Source organism: Delphinus delphis, chromosome 19, assembly GCF_949987515.2.
Source record: "Delphinus delphis chromosome 19, mDelDel1.2, whole genome shotgun sequence".
Lineage (NCBI taxonomy): Eukaryota > Metazoa > Chordata > Mammalia > Artiodactyla > Delphinidae > Delphinus > Delphinus delphis.
This window is the reverse complement of record NC_082701.1, coordinates 15,948,752-15,960,998: the sequence shown is the minus strand read 5'-3', so window position 1 is coordinate 15,960,998 and position 12,247 is coordinate 15,948,752. Positions and strand designations below refer to the sequence as shown.

Here is a 12,247-nt window from a genome sequence, read left to right as displayed (position 1 = left end):
GGGGGGGCTTCTAGTATTTTAGCTTTAAGTTACTGCCCCCCCCCCCCACTTCTGCAGCCACTTTGGCAAAGCTAATTTTTTTTTTGTTTGGCCAGTTGAACCAACCCTCCCCCCGCCCCCGCAGTGAAAGCGAGGAGGCCTAACCACTGGGACGCCAGGGAATTCCCAAAACTAAATTTTTTAAAAGTCGCTCTCTCTGTTTGTCCCGGTGTCTCCTTTATTATAAATCCTTTCACTCATTCATTTACTCATCCTAAATCAGAGGTATGAAGCATCTAACGCAGCGCTGGGGCTGGGGCTCTGCTATCCGTGCTTTTATGAAATAATCTGCTGACGACTCCCACGGAGAAGTAAAACAAGTGTGGCTCCGCGGAGGCCGGCGCGGGCGGCGGGCGCGTGATTTCTGCGCCGGGACGGCTACGCCCCCACCCACGCGCGCTCCCTTCCAGGGTCGAATGCGGAGCTGGGCCCGGCCCCAGCCGCGGACCCTGGATCCTGCCCTTCGCTGGCTGGTCAGTGAGGTTGGATTGTCCTGGCCCAGAAGGCCACTTCCCGCCACGACCGGAGCCGGCCGTTGTTGTGAAAGTTGCCCCCCGGGGAAGGAAGTGGCTTTGGGCTGTTTATTTTGGCTGCGGGCTAACAGACGGCGCCGGAGGCCGCCGACCTGGGGTTCGCAGAGCTGGGCTGGGGAGCCTGGCGGACCTCGTGGCCGCGGCGGGGCTGGGGGAGGGGTCTGCGCCCAAAGGCCCCGGGCCGCGCCGCGCCGTGGAGATGGGAGCGCATCGCGGAAGGAGGGCGCACGGCCTAGGTGGGGGCGCGCAGCGGCCACGAAGACCCGGAACTCCGAGGACGGGCTGGGCCCAGCACCTCGGGTCCTGGAGGCGGGCGTGAGGGAGGATGGGGTCAAGGTGGGCCCGCCCCTGGGATGCTCTAGTAGAGAAAGAGACGTGGGGACCAGGCAAGGGAGCGAGGCTGCGGGAGCTGCCCGTGAGCAGAGGGGTGCAGGGTCCCCCCAGAGGTTAGAAGCGATATGGGGCTCGGCATCCCCCGCCCTTCCTAGCCTTCGTACAAGATGGGGCCTGGGAAGGGACAGGCCGAAAATATCGTGATGCTTTAGTCTGAGAAGACAAAAGACAGCAGGGCATGAGATCAAACACTCTTAAATCGCCACGGGGTGAAGGTCAGGGCGGGTGAGGATTTGCGTCTCCGAGAGCCCCAGGGGCCAGCTCCCCTCAGCCGGCACCGCCTGGGGGACCCAGGCAGAGCCATGGGAGGGTGAAAGCTGCCTTTCCGAATTTACCGGAATTCCCATCCCCCCTTCACACCATCCTCTTGCATGTATTAGGTGACAAGCCCATCTCTTAACCCATTCTCTGCCGGAGTTTGCTTTAACATCTTAAGACACAGCATATCACATCGTGCAATACAGACATTTTAAGGGGGGAAAAGAGCGTCTCTAGAGGAGGTTGGCTGCTGGAGAGATTGAGAGAGACACTGCACACAAGCGTGCGTGGGGCAGCCGCGGAGCCTCCTCGGGGCTGTGTGTGTTCGGTTTTGTCCCATGCTCTGTAATGGACCAGCAGTTTGGTCTGGCTGGAGTGGAAGGGCTGCTGGGGAGGAGGCCGGAGAGTAGGAAGAGCCTGGAGGGTGGACGGTAGAGGGGGAAGCCCACACTAGCTCAGGATTTTGGTGGCGGTGCTGCACGGTTGGGCAGAGTATTGGACCTCGAAGGCGTGTGACTCCCCTGACCTCCATGGAAGGAATGCCCTGCCGCGCCACCCCCCCCAGGTCCAGTGTGCGTGCAGGGACATGGACACAGCCTCTAGCAGAGGGTGGCGCAGGGTGGGACGCCTGGTCCCCAGGGTTGGCCCCTCTGCAGGGCGGAACTGGCAGCTTCTGCTGACTCGGACATTTCCAGGCCTGGCCTCAGGGCCAAGTGGCTCATTGAAAACAGCTGCTCCTTTTGGCTGGCAGCCCTGCGGGCGGCTGTGGCTCTCCCTGGGATGACCCCTGGCCTCTGCGTGGCCTGGGGAGGGGTGCCAAAGGGGGAGACGGCCGTGGAGGGGGGCGGGTGGTGCGGGGAGAGACTCAGCGGCTGGAGGCCACCCTGCTGCGCCCTCTGGGACCAAATATGGTCAGCTCCCCCCAGGCTCGCCAGCTGGTCCCTGGTCCCCAGCTCTCTAGGAGCTGAGCCAGGCTGTTTGCTGGGTCCCCAGTCTTTGATTCTGCCATTCCCCGAACTTGGAACACCCTCCGTGTCCTTGTCTCTGCTTGCGCCTTTCAGGGTTTTGTTTGACGTGTCCCTCGTTCAGTAGATATTTGTGGAGAGCCTGCTGTGTGCCAGGCACTGTGCTCGAGTGAACCTCCCCTCCGCTTCCTTCAGCGTGATGTCTTCAGCTTGTGATGGGGAACAGCCGTCTCATCGGAGGTCAGACCTCTGGCTGCCTCTGCTGCTGGGCTGAGTCCGGGAAGCTGCAGGGACAGCTGAGAGGTTTGCTGCTGAGAAACAGACAGTTGTGAGCCTCTGCACTCAGCCTCAGGACCGGCACATTGTGTGTACCTTACAGCAGACGGGAAAGGAAAGGAGGCCACGGTGACCCTCAACCCGGAGGCAGGAGGTGGGCTTACTCAGTGTAGGGCAGATATCTTTAAAACCCAGTTACCTCTGAGCACGGGAATAAATTTCCAGGGTGATGCCCTGGATGTCTGAGAAGCAAGGAAGTATGGATTCCACACCAGAAAGATTCCTTCAGTTACCTGGGAAATCCATTCTATCCATTTACCCCCAACCAAGTGGTATAAATTAGATCTGACTGTTTTGCACACTTGTTGATGTGTTGCTTGTAACTTTTTCATGGATTGCTTTGTGAGTTCTGCATCTCCAGCTTCACTGTAAACATCTTGAGGGCAGAAGCCACATCCTTAATTTCCCTATAGTATCTAGTTCAGTGTTTCGTAAATGCTTGTCATTGTCATGAATGAGAAAGTCTCTGGGGGAGCCACCGGAGACCAGATGGAGAGGATGCGGTGGGTCCAGCCTCCAAGCACCTCCTCTGACGTGGCCCAGAGGCAGCCACCGGCCCAAGAAGCTCATCATTGGTCTGACGGTCAGAGGGGACTCTGGAACAATGCCTCCAGGGGCGTAAGGAGCATGGACCAGTGTTCCAGACTGGTCCATGGACCTAGGGTTGTGTGTTTATCAGGATTCTTTGGTTACAAGGACAAAAGCGTGATGCAAACCAGCTCAGCAAAAAAAAAGAAAGGGATGTGGCTGCAAATGATTCTGAGTGATGCACAGTGCGGAGGAAGAGCCGTAGGGACCCAGGGGCTGGGGCTGGACATTCTGCACCACCAGGACTCACTTCCTCTCCTTCCATCTCTCAGCTCTGCGTCTCTTTCCATATTATCTCCTTCCTTGCTTACAACAGAAAGATCTTTTCCTCATGGTAGGAAACGTGGCCGTTGGCAGCCCCAGTTTAGCCACGTGAACAGAGAGAGGAGACGTCAGGGCTCCAGGAGAGGACTCTGATCAGCCCTGTTTAAGTGCCAGTCACTGTAGCCAGGGGGATGGACATGATTATTGGCCAGTAGTGAGCCTCGTGCCCACTCACATAGCTAGAGATGCAGGAAAATACTTGATAAATAATAAGGGGAGGAGGGTGGGAAGTTTGCTAGGTAGACAAAAACAAAGACCAGAGACTACGGGCAGCTCCACGAGGTCAGGGATTCCGTTATCGTCTCCGTATGTTCCACGCAGAGCCTGGCTCCCGCCAGCCCGTATGGTGACAGGGGCTGGGTTGTATCTGGGTGGCTCATCCTCACACCCTCTGTGCCTGGCACCCTGCCGCCACCTGTGAGAATCTCAGGGAATATTTGTTGAACAAATGAATGAATGACGTGCAGTTGGTTTTCGATGCACAGTTCCCTCCCTGGCCTCATTCATTCATTCACTCCCTGAACAAGGGCATCGTGGCCCACAACTGGGTGCCTGGTGTTGTGGTGTCGGTGTGGTTGCCATCCAGATACAAGGGGTCATCTTTGTCCTTGCTGAGGACCCTACCGAGGTCCTAGTGGGGGCCACTCCCACTCCCTGCATTGCCACCTGAGGCTCCCCAAGTGAGTGGAGCGAGGCTAGGGGGCTGGGTGAGGCTGGAGGGGACCTTCCTGGGAGGTGGGGGGCATCAGGCCTCCGCGCTTTGCGCTCCCTCTGCCGCTTCCCGTGTGCCCGCGGAGACCGTGCATGCGAAGCACACAGAGGCAGTTCTCAAAATGCCTGGTTCCCTTGCCTCTCGCCTGAGCGTTTCCAGCTCGGCCAAGGCTGGGCTTCATCTCTGCTTCCATTGGCCGCTGGAGAAACAGCTTCCTTCCTCCCGCCCCTCGACTCTGAGCGGAAAATGCTCTCCCTAGAGTCCCGCAGCCCCCTGCTTAGCAAAGCCCCTGGGTTCCACCGCTGAGAATTGGCCTCAGCCTCCCCGCCGCTCCCAAGTTCCTTATCCTTTTCTCATTTGCTGCCACCGCTGCCGCCAAGGCACTTCTGTGACCCGCATTCCTCACCCTCTGCCCCCTGCGGATCCTCAGTGACTTCAGACTCTGAAGACTCAGCTCTCTCCGCCACCTCCAGACACCTGGACTTGAAGGGCTCGCTTGCCCTCATGTCCTGCTGCGTCCAAACCCACTGTCCTCTAACTAGGATGGTGCTGTGTGTTTCCTCGTGTTCCCCGCGTTGCCTGGGACATACCGTGCACATAGCGGGCGCTCCAGGTATAGATATGTGGATTTGAACCCAGAACCTAGGACAGCTGAGTGAGGAGGGGACTTGCGCAGTGATCCATGTGACAGAGGAGGAAACGGAGGCCTTGAAAGGTACTGCGATTGGGCGTCCTGCTCTCTTGCCCTCTGGGCCTCGGTTTCCTCATCTGCCGAGAGGTGAGAAGGTGGCGTCTCCCGACCCCACGGGCCTCTTTCAGACCCTGCATTTGCCATTTGTTACGACTTGATGTAGACCATGCGTGGGTTTTCTGGTCAGGAAGAAGGGGGAGCTACTGTCCCCCTGGGCTGCCGTGGGCTCCTGTGACGTTCTGAGCTGCATGTCCAGCCCCACCCATCTCCAAGAGCGCCTATAAAAGCAAGCACTACTTTCTCCCTTTTCCGGTCCCACGCCCTCTCCCTACCGCCTGCCAAGGGCCACTTTCTGTTATTACTGACTCTCCTCGCTGGAGTGGAGTTTCTGAGAATCAAATGCCCGATCCAATCAAAGGCTCAGACAGGCCTGGATCAAGTCCTGGGCCAGTTTATGGTTCCTGGAGGGGGGCCGGAAGGGAGGGTTGGGGTGAGGGCAGCGGGGGAGGATTAGCTGTGGCAGTCGCCCTCGTTGGTCCTTTAGGAAGTCACCCGTGTCTTGCCCCGAGAGGACCCCCATCCTGGTGTTGTCAGAGAATAGAGTGACCGGGTGTCCCTCCCCACTGGCCTTCCCACTGCGGAGTTTCAAACACGCGGCGGCAGGAGATGTGGGCGCTCTGTTTTAGGAAAATGGATTTGGCAGCCGGGACAAGGAGCAGAAAGTTAGACGGGTTGGTTGTGATTGTTATTTAGGCATGAAATTCATTCATTCATTCGTTATTATATTAAGTATTACCGTATGTTGGGCAGAGTTATAGGTACTGGGGAATATAGTGTGAAGATGAAGTCCTTGGAAGCTTCTGAACAAGAGGGGAGACAGAAAATAAACAAAACCACGTCAGATCATGAGCTCTGGTTCTGGAAATGGCAGGTTAGCTTGTATTAGTCTAATTCTCTGGCCAAGAGTCCTTATCGACTAAGGACAAAATATAAAATACAGTGGTTTGAGAGCAATCAAAACCAGACAGATGCTGGGGAGGAAACAGTCCTTGAAAGAGAAGAGGCTGCTGAGCGAGCGGTTCACTTCAGCAGCTGTTCCTCCTGAGAGCCCTGCCCAGGCTGAGGAGCTCAAACATCTTTACCGGTCAGAGTGTGGGGCTACCAGAAGAGCTAAAAATCAAGAGGGAAAATCCTGGAAAGGCAGGAGACGTCCTCCTACAAGTTCTCCTCAAATCATTGGCAGCTTGTAAACTGTGCGTGGGCAGAGTGAAGCTTTAAGGAGCCCAGCGAGAAACAGCAGCTGGAGGAAGAGATTGCAGTTGCTGCCTGGTGCTGGGGAAACAAGAGTTTGGAATTCAAGTTCCACCAAGTTAGAGGAGCTGAGTAATTGCCTAAGGTTTTCTTTGAAAACTCTAGAAGGCCTCATCTAGGATTAAACCCAAGGCTAAGGGCCACACCTTAAGACTGAACAGAAAAACGCAAACAACCCCACCCTAGCAAAACTTAAAACCAAAGCTTCTCCGGGATCGAGATGATCCACCAGTGACTTAACTGCCTGCCACAACAAAACTCAACATTCTTCTTAGGAAGATAAAAAGTCCAGTCTCCCTGTAACATGTCATCTACAAGTCCAATACGCCAAAAAAACCTCCAGACTCCTTGTAACATTATCCACTATATCCAGTATGTAATAAAAATTACTAGACATGCAGGCAGCAGGAAAAAGTGACGCATAATCAACAGAAAAAATAGTCGGTAGGCCCAGACTCACAGATAACCCGGATGTTGGAAAAAATACCAGATAACAATAAATGCTGTGAAGAGAATTATGCTAGAGAATAACTGTGGTTACCACTTTAGATTGGGAGATCAGGGAGGGCCTCTCTAAGGATGTGACTTTTTTTGAAATGTGAAATGCCAGGCAGAGGGAGCAGTGCAAAGGCCCTGAGGCAGGAAAGAGGCCTGTTCAAGAAGGGACCAGGAGGTCCTTGACTTGAGCAAGGGACAGTAGTATCATATGAGATCAGACTGGTAGGCAGGACCAGAACATGTAGGGTCTCGTGGCTCATAGTAAGTAGTATGAATTTTATTTGCAGAATGATGAATTGCCTTTGAAGGCAGGAGAGAGACTAATCTGACTTATATTGCTTTTCTTTTACTGTGAGAGAGGCTGTCATTTCAAATATTTAAGAACCAATTGCATTTCTTCTTTTTTTTTTTTAGCTGTGTATACATATCTTTTATTCATTTTCTACTATCTTGGTGCCATTTTACTCATAATTTATTGTATTTTTTATAAAAGCTCTTTTCATTTTAGGCAATAAACTATTTGCCTCTAGTAAGTTACACATATTTTTGTCACTTGAATTTTGATTTTTTATGGCATTTTTCATGCCATGAAAAACTTATTATGTTATTGAAGTTATCGCTGTTTTCTTTATGACCTTCAACACTCCAATATTATTTAAAAAAAATTTTTTTACAACTTATTTACATCTTTAAAAGATCATGCTGCCTGGCCATGAAGAATGACTTACAGAGGAATGCCAAGGCCAGCATGGTGGAACAGAAAGGTCTGGGGCTTGGACTCAGAAGACTGGGGCCAAATTTCAGCCTTGTGACTCTGGTCAAATTGTTCTACTACCCCTAGTCAAATACTTCGCCTATAATACGGAATCATCATCATCATCAACATTTATGGTGCTCTTACTGTGCGCTAGACCCCGTTCCAAGCACTTTACATGTCTTATCTCATTTAACGTTTACAGTAGTCTCACGATGAGGAAACCAAGCCGCGTGCCCAACTCCCACATTGAGTGGCAGAGCAGAGATTTGAACCCTAGCAGTCAGACTCATGCTTTCAAGGCATGAAAATAATCCTGAAGGGCCAGTGGATGCAGACGTGCTCTGGAGACTGAGATGTGCTGCATGTGTATGTCGTGTACTAAGTGGCAGCTAAGGAACAAGAAGGAGGTGGTGAAACGTGGGTGTCACAGAGACCTGGGTTCGCTTACTGGCTGTTTGGTACCATGAGTGGGTCGCTTCACAGCTCAAACTCACGTCAGTTTCGTCCTTTCTCTCTCTCAAACACTTTAAGGTATAATCACAGCTTTTGAGATACAATTCACATATTGTAAAACTCACCCATTTAAAATGTGCCTTTAATGGGGTTTTAGTATGTTCACAGAATTGTGCAACTATCATGACAATCTAATTTTAGCACATTTTCATCACCCCCCAAAGAAACGCTGTACCTTTCCCCAGTCACTCCCCATTCCCATCACCCCAACCCAGCCCCAGGCAACCATTGATCTACCTCCTCTAAATTTAAATCTTGATTTCTTCATCTGTAAAGTAGGTGGGCAGGGGGCAGGTTGGATTTCAATGTCTTTCATAGAGTGTCTGCTCAGTGAGGTGATGGGTGAGAAGATGCAGGATTGGGGAAGCCAGAGAGCTAAGCTCTGTCTAAAATCTAAGGAGTGAGATGGTTATGGGACATGAATGGTTGGGTTTTGCTGGGGGCGGGTGTGGTGAGTGGTTTGGGAAGATTCTAAATGAGAGGAGAAGATGGAGCCGCTGCATCTGAGGAGCAGGAGGGGAGAGTGAGACAAAGCGACTCCAGGCTGGAGAACTCTGGCGGAAAAACAGCGCTACGTAACAGAGGTTGGGATAAAGGTTGCAGCGTGGTGTGTGATGTGAACACCTTCACCGTCCTCATAAGATCTTCAGAAAAGTCAACAGTTCCCAACTTGCCGTATGGAGTTGGGTTTGCTTTAGGGGGGTGGGATGGAAGGCTGAGTCCTACCTTCAGGTGGCATGGGGCTAGAACAGAGGCTGGTCGCCTAGGCTCTGCCTTGACTGGGCACAGGGGGACAGCAGTGCCTCTTGCCAACACCCAAAGGGCCAGTAGTGAAGACTGAGTGATTTATCATACGAGAGAAGGCTCACAGCCCAGCACCAGGATCATGGTCAGTGTCTGCAGGCGGCCTGGCCGTCAAGGGCGGCCAGGAGACCCCTGTGATGGCCTCGTGTCCTGCCTTCCCTTCCAGAACCCAACGTCTTCCTCATCTTCAGCCATGGACTGCAGGGCTGCCTGGAGACCCAAGGTGGGCAAGTCCGAGTCTCCCCAGCCTGCAATGCCAGCCTTCCTGCCCAGCGCTGGAAGTGGGTCTCCCGAAACCGGCTCTTCAACCTGGGCACCATGCAGTGCCTGGGCACAGGCTGGCCGGGCACCAACACCACCGCCTCCCTGGGCATGTACGAGTGTGACCGGGAGGCACTGAATCTTCGCTGGCACTGTCGCACACTGGGTGACCAGCTGTCCCTGCTCCTGGGGGGCCGTTCCAGCAACACGTCCAAGGCCGGCACCCCTGAGCGCGGCGACCAGACCCGCAGCGGCCAGTGGCGCATCTATGGCAGCGATGAGGATCTGTGTGCTCGGCCCTACTATGGTGAGAGGCTGCTGGCAGGGCAGGGCTGGGGCTCCTCGTGTCCGGGGCCTAGAGCCACAAGGGCAGATGCCGGGGTGACAAAACCTTGGCCTCCGCAGACCTCTGGCAGGCACCTCTTTCATTGCAGTGGGAAGCATTTTGGAATAATTGAGAAAATGAACTTCAAAGCCTATAATTTGCTTTTTTAAAAATTACGAAGTTAATACACTCTTGTAAAGACCTCAGACAGTACAACAGTGTATAACGTAAAATCAAATGAGAAATCCCTTCCCCCAGGCCCACTCTTCAGGGGAGACCCCAGGGTAATCCTCCACAGGGGTCTTGATCCCCATTTTGCAGGGGTGAACAGGAACCAGAGTCACCCAGTGAGAGGGGCCTTTCCTGGTGGGCAGCTTCATCCTAAGGGTCCTTTCCTGGGAGTTCCAAGGTAGAATTTGGCGTGAGGGCCAGCTGGATTTTGGACAGGCATTAAGGGGCACTGCGGGGCCCCCTTCCCAGCCCTACAGGATGAGCAGTAGGCCCTCTCCCAGGCTCCTGGGCTGACCTGACGGCAGAGGGAGCGTTAAAGCCACAGTCTGGTGCCACTGCCCCTCCCACTCTCTGCTGACCCCTGCCCACCCCGGCTCCCAGGGTTATAGGGGGTTTTTGTCTGAGGGATAGGCAGCCTCTGGGGTGCAGGTGCCAAGGTCTTGGCTCCCCTCTCCTGCAGAGGTCTACACCATCCAGGGCAACTCCCACGGGAAGCCGTGCACCATCCCCTTCAAGTATGACAACCAGTGGTTCCACGGCTGCACCAGCACAGGCCGCGAGGACGGGCACCTGTGGTGCGCCACCACCCAGGACTACGGCAAGGACGAGCGCTGGGGCTTCTGCCCCATCAAGAGTGAGAGTGGAGCGGGCGGGGCTGGCGGGAGGCTGGCCCTGGGGGGCGCGAGCGGGTGGCAGAACTTGCGGGGCAGAGTGGGAAGTGGCCTCTCCTCGCAGCACGGGGCAGCCTGTGTGGAGTCACTGCACTCCTGGAGGGACCCCCTGTGGGCCCTGCAGGACAGGGCTGGGGAGGGACCCACACTCGGCTATCGTGGTGGCAGGTAACGACTGTGAGACCTTCTGGGACAAGGACCAGCTGACGGACAGCTGCTATCAGTTTAACTTCCAGTCCACGCTGTCCTGGAGGGAGGCCTGGGCCAGCTGTGAGCAACAGGGGGCGGATCTGCTGAGCATCACGGAGATCCACGAGCAGACCTACATCAATGGTGAGGCTGGGGCAGGGCGGGGGGCAGGCGCCTGAGACCTGCCCCGCCTTTGGAGGGCCCTGAGGCCTTTCTGCTGGTGGGGGTAGGGATGCTGGTGGTGGGGCAGAGGGTGGAGGGCCAGGGATGGGGCGACCCCTTCCTCACTGTCGCTTTCTTGCTGTCAGGGCTGCTCACTGGCTATAGCTCCACACTGTGGATTGGCCTTAACGACCTGGACACCAGCGGAGGCTGGCAGTGGTCGGACAACTCGCCTCTCAAGTACCTCAACTGGGAGAGTGGTGAGGCGCGGGGTTTGGGGCGCAGGGAGGCCAGGGGACCTCCGCACAGGCACTTGGTCTCTTATTTGCTCCTTCGCTGGTACCCTGCTCCAGGAGAGCAGTGAGGGTGGGGGCAGATTCCCACTCCCTTCTAGACCGGGCGCCACTGGTCCATGGCGTGTGTTGTCCGAATTAGGAACCGATGCCCCTTCCTCGGGACACAGGGCCTGGGAGGGGACTGGATCTTATTCTCCACGCACCCCTTCAGCCGCGGGCACCGGGGCACCGAGCGCGCCAGCAGCCTGGCCAGGGCGGGCGGGCGGGCGGGCGGGGCTGGAACGGGTTGCCGCGCAGAGGCACCAGGACCACGTGGGCCCAGGTTAGGCAGCAGGAGGGCCGAAGCGGGGCGCTGGGCATCTGAGCGGGCTCAGGTCTCCCGAGGGACCACGAGGTTCGGGGTAGGGCTCCCGGGCCAGGAGGTGAGTTTCTCTCGCCTGGGGCGCTGGCGCCCTGCCCTCCCCACAGATCAGCCGGACAACCCGAGCGAGGAGAATTGCGGAGTGATCCGCACGGAGTCGTCGGGCGGCTGGCAGAACCGCGACTGCAGCATCGCGCTGCCCTACGTCTGCAAGAAGAAGCCCAATGCCACGGCCGCCGAGCCCCCGCCTCCCGGTGAGCCTGGCAGCCGCGGGGCGTGGGTGGGGCTCGTCAGGGCCGCAGCCGCCGGCGGCTCAGCCTCCCAGCACTGGGGTCTCTGATCCTCGCTATTCTTTTGAATGGTTCAGCTGAAGTCTGAACAAACTGAAATGTGCCATTAATTCGTTCCGGGAACGTTCGTTGAGCACAGTGTTCAATGCCTCGGGACTCACCGTGTCCTCGTGGTGGTCACAGCCTGCTGGAGTAGACAGACACCTTAACATTCAATTGCAATATCCTGAGTTATGTGCTATTATGAAACACATGTATAATAAATATCAGAGGGGCCTAGAGAAGAAATTGATTAAGCTCCAGAGACTTAAGGAAGGCTTCCTGGAAGTGACATTGGATTTGGGCCTTTCAAGTTGAGCGTAAGTTTAAAAAGGCATAAAGAGGTGTGAGGGAAGGGCATTCCTGGCAGAGGGGACTGCAGGTGCAAAGGCACGGTGGCCTGGAAGTTCACGGCAGCTTTAAGGATGGGGAGTATCGCTCCCTAACTAAGGGTTAGAGTACAGGCGCTAACCACTTAAAGTGTGGTCCGCCGTCCAGCAGCACAGCGTCACCTTCCCAGGTGATGTTATAAATGCTTGTTATAAATGTAGAATCTCAGGTGCACCCCCCCCACCAATTAATTGAATTAGAACCTGCATTTCCCAAGATGCTTAGGCGATTCATGTGCAGGTACAGTTTGAAAAGTACTGGATTAGAGGGCAGGGGAACAAGACGGTTCAGAAAGGCAGGTTGCAGCCAG

General features: G+C 55.2%; 1 protein-coding gene across 1 annotated transcript in view; it reads left to right on the top strand.

The window, feature by feature from the left end:
• Positions 1-12,247, top strand: part of MRC2 (mannose receptor C-type 2) — a 54,640-nt gene that overhangs the window by 23,447 nt on the left and 18,946 nt on the right. Inside the window, exons 2-6 of the mRNA XM_059998661.1 lie at positions 8,889-9,290; positions 10,000-10,173; positions 10,379-10,543; positions 10,708-10,821; positions 11,326-11,472. Coding sequence (XP_059854644.1) covers positions 8,889-9,290; positions 10,000-10,173; positions 10,379-10,543; positions 10,708-10,821; positions 11,326-11,472 — 1,002 coding nt within the window. The remainder of the gene's footprint in view (positions 1-8,888; positions 9,291-9,999; positions 10,174-10,378; positions 10,544-10,707; positions 10,822-11,325; positions 11,473-12,247) is intronic.